At 41.9% G+C, this 17,001-nt stretch overlaps 1 protein-coding gene across 4 annotated transcripts in view; it reads left to right on the forward strand.

Moving 5' to 3' along the window:
• The window catches only part of ktn1 (kinectin 1), a 100,310-nt gene that overhangs the window by 998 nt on the left and 82,311 nt on the right, over positions 1-17,001 (forward strand). For all 4 annotated transcript variants that reach the window (XM_055640456.1, XM_055640457.1, XM_055640458.1 and 1 more), the window contains exons 2-3: positions 13,596-13,685; positions 14,890-15,439. In XM_055640456.1, coding sequence (XP_055496431.1) covers positions 14,917-15,439 — 523 coding nt within the window. In that variant the 5' untranslated portion in view covers positions 13,596-13,685; positions 14,890-14,916. The remainder of the gene's footprint in view (positions 1-13,595; positions 13,686-14,889; positions 15,440-17,001) is intronic.

A 17,001-nucleotide genomic window follows, 5' to 3' on the forward strand; every position in this document is an offset into this window, starting at 1 on the left:
GTTGCGTGTGCTCGAATTTTATGGATGGTTCCTTTCCCAATTAATAGCATGACGTCGTACAAAATAATATTTGGGAAATGTTGAATCAAAGCACATTCCTACTCAATTATGTTTTTCTTTTTGTGAGTTACCAATAAAAAAATAATGGTGACCTTCATTTGATAATGATTGTTTAAATCCTTTATGAGAAGTTTTGCCAATGGTATTAGTAAGAAGTATTGATTAGAATAACTTGTATACAATGCAGTTTTAGTGCATGTAATGTATGTATTTATTATTTTGACGAATATGTTTCTCCAATTGTGTTCTACATTAGTGTTACCTCCAAACTCAATTCCATGACTGAAATAGGGATTACTAAAGACAGCTGCTCAGTCTCCTTAATCCGTTGAAATATGTCTAGTTAGAACAAGGTGACCTTCTTGAAGTTTAATTTGCTGCAGTTATAATTCTTGCAGGAATTGCATCCCCTAAAATGGTTTGATCTTTACTATTTGATTCATAATAAGTTGATCACCTCATCTTCCATGGTCTTTTAGACATTTAGTAATTACACAAATTTATATGGAAAAAAATCCATGATAGATGTCAACATAACACTTTAAAAAAGTATTAAAAATTGTTCAGGACATAAATGAGAATTGAATTGTGTGTGCAATCCTTAGCCCATTTATCTCCCATTTTGAAATCTAACAGTTCTGCAGATTACACATGTCATCCCGAAGAGTGTGTAAACTAGAGAAACCCTAAAAGTGTTAAATTCCACAATTGTGATTAGTTCTAGGCTAAAAATACTTCCAGTAGCTTTGGTGATGTTGACTTAAAAGGAGGTTAAGTGCCAATTCATGTTTGTGGAAGAAAAGCAAAATGTGCTTATGGAAATATCATATTCATTAATGTTGTTAAAGCAACACTTTCCCTTTCAAAATGGAACATGCTTAAGCTTGCCTGTCACTGCAGAGCAGTACTCGGCTATCAACTGATATTGTTATTATTGCTGATCTAACAATTAAGAGGCCTAGTGTAATAATGCAACACATTAAGAGTTGAAACTCCACAATGCGGCTTGAATAATTTGAAGTCAGTTGAAGAAACTTGGAAGGAAAGAGATGGTATCTTTAATAAAAAGGAAGGGGAAAACTGAGTTGTTTCTGAGACCAGAGATACAGTTGACCATGTTGAATTGTGAACTGTTGCATCAAACATTCAATTGTATCAAAAGTTTACAATCATCGTCAGTTTGATCACCTTGATTTCTCAGTTTTTTTGTATTTATATAAAGAACCTTTTAATTTTTCAGTCAAAAATTTAATGTGTGGTAGTGCACTGTTATTGGACTGATAATTGTCTATCCAGAGTCTTGAGTTTAAAGTAGGAAATAGAAGCAGGAGTAGGATATTCAACACCTCATCAATACTTTTGAGGTTTTAGAGGCTCTTGATTCTAGAAATTCCAGCATGGGGAAATATCACCTCCACATCTATGTATGAGTCTATGATCTTCTGTGATTTGATTCTGTATAAATGGAGTGAAGGGTATCTACTCTTGGAACCAAATCCTGTTGCCCAGGAAATGCCAATTTAGCATTTACCTACCAAATTAATTGTATCTACACATTAATGTTGATTCATCTTGGACTTGACTCGGGTCCCTTTGAACACCAGCACCTTTCAATCCCTTGCCAGTTAAAAACAGTTTTGCCTTTTCATTTTTTTGCTCCCAAACTGGATAGCCTTGTGTTCCCAGATTATATTTAATCGTCCATTTAGTTAGCTTGTTTATATTCCAAGAATCGTTTCTATTCACTTTACAGGCAATACAACCATTTATTTCTTCCACATCTGTTTTCTGCACCTTTAACCAATGCTCAATGTGTGTAGTTTATTACTCCCAATGTCCTGTGTGCTGATATTGTGCCGCTATTAAAGACCTCTGATAATCTAAACACATCATATGAGTTGTTTTCTTCTCACTCTTCTTGATGCAGAAAAAAAATCAATAGATGAATGAAAGATGATCTTCCTTCCATAAGTCCATGTTGACTCTGCCAAATCCTGATTTAAAAAAAATGTCCTATTACCATTTCCTCCTTAACAGCATTTACCTTTATGCTGTAATCATGCTAACTGATCTGTATACTCTATTTTCTCTTTCCCTCTTAAATGTTGGAGTTATATTTATCATCTTCCAATCTGTAGGAACCATTTTCGAATCTATGGAAGAATGCAGGAACAAAGTACTGCAGGTTAATACACAAAAGGACACAAAATGCTGGAGTAACTTTGGGCATCAGCACTGGAGAATGTGGATAAGTGACAATTCAGGTCGAGACCCAAAACAGCACCTAGCCCTGTTCACCAGGAATGTTGCCTACCCACTGAGTTATTCCAACACTTTATGTCCTTTCGAATGTATAGAATCTAGGAAAATAACAACCAGTGCATCTACAAAACTCACAGCTATTTCCTTTGAACCCCAAGATGCTGATCATCAGGTCCTGGCAAACTATTGGCCTATTTTTCTTCCACTACAAGTTTTTATTTATTATTGCTAGTTTTTTAAAGCTTTTTCTAGACCACTAGACCAAGTGGGACCCGTTGGGTCCTGTCCCCTCAACGCGCGGCCTGCGGCGTCTCACACACGCACACGCACACACACCCTTGATATTATATTAATATTCATTCGCTCCTTTTACCCCATCTCTACCCTATCCACTCACGCATAGCCCCAACTCGCAGGCGCGTCTGGAGAGGGAGGGGGGTAGAGAGAGAGAGGTGCAGAGACTGAGGGAGGGGAAGAGACTGAGAGATAGGGGCAGAGGGGGTGGAGATGGGGGGAGAGAGAGAAGGGGGGGGCAGATTCAGATTCAATTTTAATTGTCATTGTCAGTGTACAGTACAAGTACAGAGACAACAAAATGCAGAGAGGGGACAGAGAGGAGGAGGGGGAGAGAGGAGGGGGGGGGGGGGGGATGGGGGGGAGAGAGAGGCGGGGGGGGGGCGGGGGGGGAGAGGGGGGGGGGAGGCAGGGGGGGGGGGGGGGAGGAGAAGGGGGGGGGGAAAGGCCCCCGGGGGGGGGGAGAGAGGGCCGGGGGGAGTGGGAGAGAGGGCAGAGGCACAGAGAGATGGCGAGCGGCGTCACAGGGCAGGGCTGGTTCCCGAACGCAATACTCCCTCACTCCAGCTCCAGGATCTGATCCAGCCCAGGTTTAATCTGTAGCAGCCACCTCCCCACCATGCGTCAACCCGAGGACCCTGAGCGAGGGGGGCGCGGCCGGCCGGCGACCAAAGGACTGCGAGTTCGGCAGCTTCAATGCAGGGCCCGACTTGCTCGTTCTTTCTGCGTCTTTTGAATAACGGTGGTGGGGGGGTTAATGTCACTCACAGCACGAGGAAGACGGCAGCAAGCAGACCCATTGTGACGTCATCAGCGAAAGGCAGTCGTTTTTAATTCAAAGTTTTGTCCGATTTTTGAACATTTTCAGTAATGTCGAGAAATAAAGCATGGTATTTTCAGTTAAGGCAATTTCGGACTCCATGGGAAAAATCTCTACCGGAATATGTAAAAATATTACCGTTAGCATGTCGTTTTTTCAAGAAGATGTGATTATACACAAACAAATAAACACACAAACAAATACACACACATCCAAGATCAGACTTTTAAGTATATAGATAGGTGCAGGAGTAGGCCCCGTTCCTGCCTTCTCCCCATAATCCACTGACTCCACTATCTTTAAGAGCCCTATCTAGCTCTCATTTGAAAGTATCCAGAGAATCGGCCTCCACCGCCATCTGAGGCAGAGAATTCCACAGACTCACAACTCTCTGTGTGGAAAAAGTGTTTCCTCATCTACGTTCCAAATGGCTTACCCCTTATTCTTAAACTGTGGCCCCTGGTTCCGGACCCCTCACATCGGGAACATGTTTCTTGCCTCTAGTTTGCCCAAACCCTTAATAATCATATGTTTCAATAAGATATCCTTTCATCCTTCTAAATTCCAGAGTATACAAGCCCAGCCACTCCATTCTCTCAGCATATGACAGTCCCGCCATCCCTGGAATTAACCTTGTGAACCTACGCTGCACTCCCTCAATAGCAAGAATGTCCTTCCTCCAATTCGGGGACCAGAACTGCACACAATACTCCAGGTGTGGTCTCACTAGGGCTCTGTACAACTGCAGAAGGAGCTCTTTGCTCCTATACTCAACTCCTCTTGTTATGAAGGCCAACATGCCATTCGTTTTCTTCACTGCCTGCGCTTTCTTCACTGCCTGCTGTACCTGCATGCTTACTTTCATTGACTGATGAACAAGGGCCCCCAGATCCTGTTGTACTTCCCCTTTTCCTAACTTGACACCATTTAGATAGTAATCTGCCTTCCTGATTTTGCTACCAAAGTGGATAACCTCACATTTATCCATATTAAACTGCATCTGCCCACTCACCCAGCCTGTCCAAGTTACCCTGCATTCTCATAAGCATCCTCCTCACAGTTCATTCTGCCACCCAGCTTTGTGTCATCTGCAAATTTGCTAATGTTACTTTGAATCCCTTCATCTAAATCATTGATGTATATTGTAAATAGCTGTGGTACTGAGCCTTGCGGTACCCCACTAGTCACTGCCTGCCATTCTGAAAGGGACCTGTTAATCCCTATTCTTTGTTTCCTGTCTGCCAACCAATTTTCTATCCATGTCGGCACTCTACCCCCATTACCATGTGCCCTAATTTTGCCCACTAATCTCCCATGTGGGACCTTATCAAATGCTTTCTGAAAGTCCAGGTACACTATATCTACCGGCTCTCCCTTGTCCATTTTTCTAGTTGCATCCTCAAAAAATTCTAGAAGTAATCAGGCATGATTTCCCCTTCGTAAATCCATGCTGACTCGGACCGATCCTGTTATTATTTTACTATGACCTGCAGTTTTGCACAACTTCCATAAGGTAAATTGGATGATAGGGAGAACAACTCCAGGACTGCTTGGAGTCTGTAGACTGGGCATTGTTCAAGGACTCGGCAACAGACCTGAATGAGTAAACCACAGTGGTTACAGGCTTCATAAGGAAATGTGTGAAGGACTGTGTTTCAACAAAAACCTTCCGAGTGTTTCCTAACCAGAAGCCTTGGATGAACCATGAGATCTGCATTCTTCTAAAGACCAGATCCCGGGCATTCAGGTCTGGCGATGCAGAGGTCTATATGAAGTCCAGATATGACCTTGGTAAGGCCATCAAAAAGGCCAAAAGGGACTTCTGCTCTAAGCTGGAGGATGAGACGGATGTTCGGCAACTGTGGCAGGGCTTGAATGCCATCACGTCCTACAATGCAAAATCAGGAGGCAGCTCAAACGACATTGAAGCATCACTCCCTGACAAGCTCAATGCATTCTACACATGGTTTGATAGGCATTGATGTGCCTTCCCGAGCCCCCATTCGCCCTGACGGTATTACAGTCACAGTCACAAAGGCCGACGTCAGAAGATCCTTCAGGGGGATGAACCCTCGGAAAGCGCCTGGACCTGATGTCGAGATGACCCGGGACCTGATGACCTGGTCGAGTTCTCAAGACCTGTGCAGACCAACTGGTGGGAGTTTGTACGGACATTTTCAACCTCTCATTTCTGAAGTCTGAGGTTCCCACCTGCTTTAAGAGGGCATCAATAATACCGGTGCCCAAGAAGAGTAAGGTGACGTGCCTCACTGACTATCGACCAGTGGCACTAATGTCTGTGGTGATGAAGTGCTTTGTGAGGTTGATTATAGTGCACATCAACTCCTACCTCGACAAGAACCACGACCCACTACAGCTCACATACCGTCACAACAGATCAACGGAGGATGCAATTTCACTGGCTCTCTTCTCTGCATTGGACCACTTGGACAATAAAAACACTTGCTTCAGGCTGTTGTTTATAGACTACAGCTCAGTGTTTAATACCATCATCCCTTCCAAGCTGGTTACCAGCTGCCTGCCACTTGTGCTGGCTGGAAGAATCTGTGTACCACGTGTATATGGAGTGTGTGAGGCTGCAGCCACTATTCCAATACCTAAAGGGGCTGCTCCTTGCCTTCTGGCTGCATTTTTCACCCACCAGCCTCATCTTTGGACACCCTGTGTGTAGGGAGAGGGTAGGGCTGAAGATGTCCTGGTAGGGTTGCTCCTGAGCCTGGCCAAGCTGACTCATCATGCAATGGTGAAAGCAACAGGTGTCCTAAACTTTCTGAGGCACAACTTTCATCATTGTTCAACTTCTGTCAAGGAGAAGCTATACTTCACCCTCGTTAGACCTCATTTGGACTACGCAGTTGCAGCATGGGACCCATACACAAATAAAAACATTTCTTCCATCGAACGTGTCCAAAGACAGGCAGCTCGATTTGTTACTAACACCTATGAGAGAGAAGCGAGTGTCACCAAACTTCTGAATTCTCTGGGGTGGAACCCTCTCCAAGACAGACGTGAAGCTCACCGTTTGACCTGTTTTTACAAAATGTTAAATGGTCAGCTCGACATAGACTACAAGACCTACACCAAACCCAAACCAATTAGGAGCAGACGAGGGCATTCAATCCAATTTGTGATCCCAGCTACAAAGACAGATGTATACAGCAATTCGTTCTTCCCCCGCACAATTAAAAGCATGGAATAATCTCCACCCAACTATAGTTACCCAACCAGATGCAACTAAATTTAAAGTAGCTCTTTCTTCCCAATAACCCTTTCTGGCTTAAGCCCTCCCTTCACCGCCTCCAGTTTAAATTCCATTTGGAATATTTTGGAGGACCAAGAAACCAGGAACCAAGAAAAAAACCAAGTTGCCAAACCAGGCCACGATGCAACTAGTCAGAATGCTCTCTACCGTGCACCTGTAGAAATTTAGGAGAATCCTCTTCGACATGTTGAATCTCCGTAATCTTCTCAGGAAGTAGAGTCACTGATGTGCCTTCTTTATAATTGCATCGGGGTGCTGGGTCAAGGAATGATCTTCAGAAATATGCACGCCAAGGAATTTGAGGTTTTTGACTCTCCACCATCGTCCCATTGATGTGAACAGGATTGTGGGTCCTCGTCCTTCCCCTTCCAAAGTCCACAATCATGGTCTTACTGATGTTGAGAGCCAGGTTGTTGTGCTGGCACCATTTGGTCAGTCGGTCGATCTCACTTCCATACTCTGACTCGTCGCCATCTTTGATGCGTCCAACAACAGTGGTGTCGTCGACGAACTTGGTGATGGAGTTCGCACTATGTCCGGCTACGCAGTCATGGGTATAGAAGGAGTAAATCAGGGGGCTGAGCACACAGCCTTGAGGTGCTCCCGTACTAATTGTTACTGTGGATGAAGTGTTTTCGCCAATTCGAACAGACTGTGGTCTGTGGATGAGGAAGTCGAGGATCCAATTGCAGAGGGATGTGCAGAGACCCAGTTCCGTGAGCTTGGTAACCAGCTTCTTATTTTTAATCAAAAATATTTATTCAAATATTAAAATAGTATTTACAACACAATAAAACAAAACAGAACCCACCACCATAATACAAGACAAACAAATATACTAAGTAAACTACTAAACAACTATATTACAATCCTTGTCCAGGATACATTCAACCCCCTCGGTGCCCAGCGGTCCCTGAAATCCCTCAGGGTGCCCGTGGCCAGCGCGTAGTCCCTTTCTAGTACTATCCGGGCACGAACGTAACCCCGGAAAAGGGGCAGGCAGCTGGTTCGGGCAGAGCCCTCTTCCGCCTGGCGCCGTGACTAAAGCATTTGATGTCATCCCACACCAGAGACTGCTTCGGAAGACCATTCCAATGCAGATCATTCTGCAATTTGATGCCAATATACTTGGTTTGTTTGGATTCTTCAAGGGTGGTACCAAGTATATTGTAAGATGTTTCGCCTGGATTCCTCTTTCTGGTGACACGCATTTGGAAGGGTTGAACTGCATGCCCCATTGTTGTGACCACTCAACCATAGTATTGAGATCCTTTTGGAGAGCATCTTCATCATCAGCTGACTTAATTGGACGGTACAGCAAACAATCATCTGCGAAAAGTCTGGTCGTACTTGCGACTTTTTCATGGATGTCATTTATGTGAAGCAAAAATAGGTGTGGGCCAAGTACTGTGCCCTGTGGTGTACCACTCAACACTGGATGCCAATTGGAGCTCTTTCCGTTCACACACACACGCTGAAGACGTTTTGTCAGGAAACTGGAGATCCATCGTTTCGTGTTGGAACGAATACCATAGAAGTCAAGCTTCCGAAGCAGTCTCTGGTGTGGGATGACAGCAAATGCTTTAGAAAAGTCCAGCACAACTAAATCCGTGATGACGTTACTATCAATGTGCTTGGCCAGGTCATTTGTCGTCAGGATAAGCTGAGACTCGCATGATCTATGCCTCCTAAATGCATGTTGGTTGTCAGCAAGAATGTTATGTTTGCTCACGTGTCGCGTCAGAACGTACAGGAGCGAAAAAGACTACAAAAAATTGTGACCACCGACCAGTCCATCACCGCCTTGGACCTCCCCACCTTCGAAGGGATCCATCGTAGTAGCTGCCTCAAAAAGTCAGCCAAAATCATCAAAGACGCACACCATCCTGGCCACACACTCATTTCACCATTACCATCATGATGAAGGTACAGGAGCCTAAAATCTGTAACGTCCAGTTTCAGGAACAGCTTCTTCCCTTCAGCAATCAGGCTATTAAACAACAACGAATAAGCTCTGAGCTCTGAACTGCAAAATACATTATTATTGCACTATATTTGTTACTTATTGAACCATTCCTTTTTTTTTTCTCTTCCCCCGTTATGTACTATGTTTGCATATTCACATATTTTGTTGAGCTGCAGCAAGTAAGAATTTCATTTTCCCATCTGGCACATATGACAATAAAATACTCTTGACGAGGTTCTCTCAGTCTTTCATGAAAATGGATGCAAGATACGTTTAATTTTGATGGCTGTTCCTTATTCCCCATTATAACTTCAACGTCACCCTGTACTGGACACAGTGGACTTTGGTCATTTATTTCTTTGGTGTCTGTAGAAATTCATGGTCTGTTTCTGTTTTCTCGTTAGCCTGCTGTTGTATTTTACTTTCCCTTTCCTTATTAGTGCCATGGTCCTCTTTTAGCTAAATTCTGACAATTCTTTGATCTTTGGGCTTGCTCGAATTGTGTTGACGTCATTGTAAGCCCTTTCCTTGGTTCTAATACTATTGTTAGGCAGGAACTGCAGATACTGTTTTAAACCAAAGATAGACACAAAATGCTGGAGTAACTCAGCAGGACAGGCAGCATCTTTGGAGAGAAGAAATGGGTGATGTTTCGGGGCGATTACACTTCTTCAGGCTGGAAGTCACGGGAAGGGGAATGAGAGATAGAGATGGTGATGCAGAAAGATATAGAACAAATGAATGAAAGATAGGCAAAAATGTAACAATGATAAAGGAAACAGGCCATTGTTAGCTGTTTACCAGGTGGGAACGAAAAGCTCCTGTGACTTGGGTGGGGGAGGGGGGGAGGAGGGGAGGATGAAGAGAGACGCTATGCTGGGGTTACTTGAAGTTGGAGAAATCAATAGTCATACCCCTGGGTTGTAAGTTGCCCAAGCAAAATATGAGATACTGCTCTTCCAATTTGTGTTTAACCTCACTGACAATGGAGGAGGCCAAGGTCAGTGTGGAAATGGGAAGGGGAATTAAAGTTTTCAACAACCGGGAGATCAGATAGGTCCAGGTGGACTAAGCGAAGGTGTTCAGCAAAACGATCGCCCAGTCTACGTTTGTATGTGACGGCTGATGGGGCGAAAGATGAAGAGCAGGGAACAGTAACCATGCCAGTTAAACTGATTCCTTCTGCTTCCACGTGATTTCCTGTCTGCACACGAGTGTCTAAATTCCTGTTAACCATTGCTATTGTGTTTGCTTTGATCAGTGAAGAGTTTCTCCTTGATTTGCATTCACCTCCACTTTACTGACATTCCAGAATTGCCATGTGGTGTCTTAGTGTTAAAGGCAATCATTCTCATCTTGTCTCCTTGAATTTGATCCATGCTTCCAGATGATTGAGTAATGAGTTAAATGATCCTGATAGAACCCTGCAGATCATCAGTGTGCTGGTTAAAGAGGTCCACAATATCTGTGCCAAACATGATACCAAATTAAACTAAACTTTGCCTGCATGAGATCCATATCCCTCCATTCCCTGCATATCAATGTGCCTATCCAAAAGCCTCTAACACCACTATCATATCTGCCTTCACCATCACCCCTGACAGCGAGTTCCAGGCATGCACCACAGTGTATTAAAAATAAGCTAGACCAGCACTCCTTTAAACTCCACTCGGCAGCTTGAGAGCCCATTGTGATTGGTGCACTGTGAGTGGCATTGTGACATCATCAGTGGAAAGTCCAGGAAAAAGGCTGTGAGAAATGTTTTTTGCTGTTTTTTAAAACTTGAATCGTCAATAACTTGTGAAATATCGGATGAAATCTAAAGTGAACCTGATTACTGCGTGTAGGGGGAAAATGCGAGTCAGAATATGTAAAAATTCAAGCGCTAGCGTGAGGTGTTTTGATGAAGGTGGAAAAACACACACACACACACACACACACACACACACACACACACACACACACACACACACACACACACACACACACACACACACACACACACACAAGATGAGACTTTTATAGGTATATATATGTAGATGTAGTGGCATTCATTTTGGGGATTCCAACTGGAATGATAGTTTTAGGTCTGGTGGAAGGCCAAGCTGGGGTTCATTTGGTCAGATCCACTGTACCCGTATATGGGTGTGTTTATTGAACATTAGCCTAGTAATGAGTTTATGAGTAAGATACTTGTCTAATGAAGAGTGTGAAATAATTTTTGTGGTTAGAAATGCTCAGTCATACCTTGCTCTAAAGCAAGACGATGGACAATTAAAGCCTGAATTAACAGTTTGCCTCTTATGCTATTCTGACCATGTGCCATGATTTTAATTTTTCGGGGCCTCCCAATGTCTGCTAGTTTATGGCCTCTCCAAATCTGTTGGTACGTCACTCGTGCTGTAAATTGACTACTTGTCATTTTTTTTAAATAGTGTAAAGTAGAAATGTGTTGAGAATAATTAATAAATTGAGTTTTCTCCTGTTCTTTTTCTCCCTCTACCCACAGTTTGTTTTGTCAAAATAAAATGCGTGGAAATGAAATAGTCATTTATTGAGACCTACTCATTTGGACCATCTCCTGGTGCTGCTATTGATTTCTCATTTCTAGTCATTCTCACTTCCTTCTGTTTATACCCATTTTGCTCATACCCCATCAAATAAAGAATGAAAATAAACTGTGTAAAGAAACTTTTTGCATCTAATGCCTTGATCAGTGAAATCAAAATTGTGGCGTTTTGCCATCTCATTGCATTCTAATTTGTGTAATCCAAATCAAGGTGTCATTTTAAATCCGTTTAGAGCAGATCCAAGAATAATTTTAAATCCCAAATCGCTTTGTGTTTCATCTCACAGAGTACTCAAAACCATGAAAAAGTTTAAGTCCAAAAGCCTTCATACCAGGTGAACTGAGTGTAATGGGTGAAGCAATTTTAGTATTGTTTTTCAAAGATTTCCTCCAACACTGTTTTGTTTGGTTTCAGAATACCATGCAACGTGTGGAAGCAAACAAAAAACGCTGGGGGATCCCCAATTGATCAGGCAGCATCTATGGAGAGAAACGGTACAATGGCATTTGGGTCCCAACCCAAAATGTTATCTGTCCATTTCGCTCTACAGATGCTGCCAACCATTAGTTCATCCAGCTTTGTTTTCCAAAGCTTCGGCATCGACAGTCTTTTACGTATCTTGTAGTCCTTTGTAGTACATGAGACAAATTGCTAAAAAATTATGTCCCTAATTACTTGAGTTAGCATGCCTTTAGTTTGGAAAGGCCAACCACCCTGGAAGAGAGATTTTCATAACCTTTTCTGGAAGCTGTCATAAAACATGGTAACTAGTTTGAGAGGTGTAGATAGGGTAGACAGTCAAAACATTTTTCCCAGCGTAGAAATGTCAAAGACCAAAGGGCATAGCTTTGAGGTGAGAGGGGCTAAGTTTTAAAGAAATATAAGTGGCAAGTGGTTGCCTGGAACACAATGTCAGGGATGGTGGTGGTGGTGGTAGAGACAGATACAGAAATGGCATTTAAGAGGCTTTTAGATAGGAACATGGATATGCAGGGAATTGGAGGATATGAAGGGATCCCTCCAGATCCCTGAATATGGCAGATGAGATGAGGTTATCTTAGCATTATGTTTGGCACGGACAAAGTGGGCCGAAGGGCCTGTTCCAGTGCTGTACTGTTCTTTTTTCCAGCAACTATTTCAACTGTGGCTGCAGATCTCTAAAGCAAGACATTTTGATACCGAACTTATTAGTTGTACTTCAGATATAATGAACAAAGCAGCCCTACCCTGGTCGATCATTAAACAATATCAGCAGTTCTTGTCTTTGCTTCTTTAATGGACTGACTATCACTTTTCTCTAGCCTATTATCTTGAAATTATAATTCTATTGTTCGTATTAATTTTGTGGTATAAACACATAGTGGCTCATGTTTGCATAATCTTTGTATATCGTCACTGTTGAAAGCATCTGTATAAGCAGGAATAGGATATGTTCAATGGGTAGCCTTTGGCAGTTGTGAATTCACATTTTCTATTTGAGATCAACTTTCGTTGTTTGATCTGCACATTGGAGAAAAAAAGTTAGTGTAATTCACTCTAATCAATCTCTCATTTCAATGAGTGGATTTAGAAAAAAACGAGGCATTGACTTAAAACATTTTAAAAGCTCTGATTACTGTATTCAAAAAATAGATTTGTTGAAGTAAATAGCCAGGCTAATTCTATTTTTAAAACTTTTCCTTTTAAAGTTTTAGTTGACTGGTCACTTGTCAAGCTTATTGCAGAGAGGATTGTTTGCCTATTGCACAATCATTTTTATTAAAGCAGTGTTTGGATTTGTATAATTCTTTCAAGGTCACAGCTGTCTAAACCAATTGAGAAATCAAAGTAAAGCACACTAATCAGTTAATTAGTTTCATTTGAATAATGATGCACCTGTTGCAAAGAAACATAGGACTTCCATAATCTTTCTAGATGTTTGAAACTGTTATTTCTTATTTTGTCCTCTGTGTTAGAAAAGAAAACAGAACAGCATAGGAACAGGCCATTCAGCCCACAATGTCTGTGTTGAACTGATACCAAGGTTAACAAATCTCTGCCTGCACGTGATCTATGTCCCTCCATTCCCTGTTTATCCACGTGCCTACACAAAAGCCTCTTAAATAGCACTATTGTATCTCCACCACCACCCCCAGGCACACACCACATCTGTGTGGAAAAGAAAACTTGCCCCACGTACCTTGTTTAAACATTGCCCCAGCTCACCTTAAAGCAATACCCTCTTACCCTGGCCATTTCCATGTTGTGGTGGTGGTGGGGTGGGGGAGGGGGAGGGAGGTGTGATGAATTCTCACTGTCTATCCTGTCTATGCCTCTCATAATTTTATATACTTCTATCAGGTCTCGCCTCAACTTCCAGCACTCCAGATAAAACAATCTGTCCAACTTCTTCTTGTAGCTAATCCGGGCAGTATTCTGGAAAAGTTTCTGGTAAGTTTTTGTATGGGAATTCTTAAAATTTGTTGCATGTAATATTTAGTGCTGAGATGGTAAGGTTGTTAACTCTAAGCTTTTGATCACCATGCCACCGTGTAAAGGCCACCTCAATCTGATCTTTCCTTGACAGATTGGGAGGAAAATAATGACTGCTACCTTTGGATTTGAATATTCCAATAGATTTACAACCAGCATTTGTTTTTAAATTATCTGAAACTCTACTTAGCATTAAGTTCCATTCATCTAGCTCACTCCTCTCATACATATTGGGTTTTAGGTAGATAAACATTTGATTTTTTTCATTTTTAATTACGAAATCTTTTCACATGCTCTCCCCTTTATCTCTTCTGGCCCACAATGCTCCAAATTAACTGTAGTTCTCTAATTCTGGTGCCCATTTAATCTCCCAGACATTGGTGGTGAGCCTTGAGGGATCAAGGTCCTGAGCTGTAGAATTCCTTCCCCAAACCATGTTTTCTATCCAGCTATTTAGGCACTGTTATATAAATAAAACTTCCCTTTGATCAAATGTTTGGTTACCTATTTTATTATCTCCAGGAATGACAGATGCTTATAGCCCAAACTCTGTTTATTATCAAACATGTATTCTGTTTTTTGCTCATGTAAATTTAAAGCATAGCATTCTGTAAAAATTGTCATTCATATTTGTTGCTTTTCTCTTTTGGATTCCACTTTGTATTGCTTAGTTCAGTTAAACATCTGTACAACTGCCATGAAATCAAAAGCAAATATTTCCAATTTAAGTACCTCTTAATCAGGAACGGTCATAACTTCTGGCTGTTTGAAATTCTTTAAGATTGATTTATCAATTACATTTGGAAAAGTGCATCTATAAATTATTGAACAGTCTTTCTCTGGGGAGTTGCACTTACATTTTATTGAAATAGATAACCCAACCTGGGGTCTTGAGAAAGGTTGTCATACTGAAGCATCATCGGTGCGTCCCTCTCAACAAATGCTTCCTAACCCACTGAAAATTTCCAGCATTTTCTGTTTTATTACAGTTCTCAAATATTGACCTCACTGCAGCATAACCGCATGGTGCAATTATGTGGAGGACCTCAGCAATTTTGCGAGTCAGAAGTTGTATGTCAATTTGTTTCGGAGCTCTATAAATCCAGAAATAACAGATTTTTTTCCCCTCTTTTAATGACATTTCTTTTTTCCTTTGTTTCAGATATTGCAATAGACATAGCAATCAGACATGGAATTTTATGAGTCTCAGTATCTCCTCCTTATTATCCCAGCTGTGGTCATTGCCATAATATTTCTATTCTTCTGGCTGTTTATGAAGGAAACTTCATATGACGAAATACTTGCTAAACAAAAACGTGATGCAAAACCTGTTTCAGCAAAAATTGACAAGAAGAAAAATGAAAAGAAAAAGAATAAGAAGAAAGACAACGCAAATGGTAACATGCACGAATCAGATTCGGAGAGTGCAATACGAGACTCTGAATTGGTGGAGGCATTGATACCCGATGAAGAGACGCCTGTTGATATTACGCCACCTCTTGCTGAAATTCCACCTGGACTCAAAGAAAGAAAGAAGAAAGATAAGAAATCATCAAGACCCATATCTGAGGATCCTTTGGGGAGGGATTTTGAAGGATCAAAACATGTTGCAAAGAAAAATGAACCTCTCACAGTTACTAAACAACCTACTCCTCCAGAAGCTTCAAGTTTTAAGAAAAAATCTGGACAGAAAAAGCATAAGAATGAAGCGGGTAAGTTGTTGTTATTGTCTCCCGCCACACTTTTGCAATCTTATCTTATATCCATACAACCAATCACTTATCTATTGTAAGCCTCACTAAATTGAGAAATGCGATTATGATGATTCAACAAATAATTTGCATTTTGTGTTGCCACCACATATGAATGAATCTCTTTGCTATTTGAGTCAAGTCAAGTCACATTTATTTATATAGCACATTTAAAAAAAACAACTCTCGTTGGCCAAAGTGCTTTACATTTGCTATAAGAATAGTATAAACAAACAAACTACTTGCAAATATACATATAGCCCTCGCTCGGTAGACGTCAGGAAAGGCTTGGGAGTATAGATAAGATTTTAGTCTTCACTTAAAGGAGTCGATGGAGGGGGCAGTTCTGATGGGAAGGGGGATGCTGTTCCACAGTCTAGGAGCTGCAACCGCAAAGGCGCCGTCGCCCCTAAGCTTATGCTTAGACCGCGGGATATTTAGCAGCCCCAAGTCGGCCGATCTGAGGGACCTGGAGGTGGAGTGGTGGGTGAGAAGACTTTTAATGTAGGAGGGGGCAAGCCCATTGAGGGCTTTGTGATATAGAGGAGGGTCTTGAAATGTATACGGAACCGCACAGGGATAATCTATAATATTATTTGCCTCGGTACTCCTGTTTCATCCCATCAAAGTAATAAAAAGCTTAGTGTGACATGATAGATTTGATGTTAAATTATTCAATGTTTCCATCTGCTGTTGTTATTGATTAATAACCAGGTTATGGTACTTAAAAAATAATTTGGGTTTTGATTTTGAATTTGAATAAATTTTTTATTAGCCATGTATGTATGTATGTATACATACAAGGAATTTGCCTTGGTGCTTTACTCGCAAATATTAAAACACGATATACAGTAGACAATTAAAAATAAAGCATCATTTAAACATATGAAAATATAATGCCAGAGCAAAAAGAGCCTACAGTGGGTTGTGTTGTTCGAAAACTTGAGAAGCTTGACAGAGGAGTCTGTGGAGGTGCAGTCGTTAGTGTAGAGTGAGTAAAGGTGAGGGGAGAGAATGCTGCCTTGCGGTGCTCCTATGCTGAAGGTCAGTGGGTCCGAGATGTACTTTCCCAGCCTCATATGCTGCTTCCTGTCTGTCAGGAAGTCGGTGATCCACTGACAGAGGGGTTCAGGCACAGTCAGCTGGGAGAGTTTGGAGTGTTGTAGCTCTGGCACAATGGTGTTGAATGCAGAGCTAAAATCCACAAACCAAATCCTTGCAAAGATCCCCCGGCGATCTAGGTGCTGGAGGATGAAGTGCAGGCCTGGGTTGACTAGGTCATCCACTGATCTATTGGCCGGGTATGCAAACTGCAGGGGGTCCAGCAGAGGGTTTGTGATACTTTTCAGGTGGGCCAGCACAAGTCTTTCAAGGGTTTTCATTATAACCGAGGCAAGTACGACAGGCCTGTAGTCACTAAGACCAGTAATCCTTGGCTTTTTGGGTACAGAAACTATAGTGGAGACTTTGGAGCAGGCAGGGACAGTGCAGGTTTGCAGGGACTGATTGAAAATGTCTGTGTA

The sequence above is a fragment of the Leucoraja erinacea genome, chromosome 9, assembly GCF_028641065.1.
Source record: "Leucoraja erinacea ecotype New England chromosome 9, Leri_hhj_1, whole genome shotgun sequence".
In the NCBI taxonomy this organism is placed as follows: Eukaryota; Metazoa; Chordata; class Chondrichthyes; order Rajiformes; family Rajidae; genus Leucoraja; species Leucoraja erinaceus.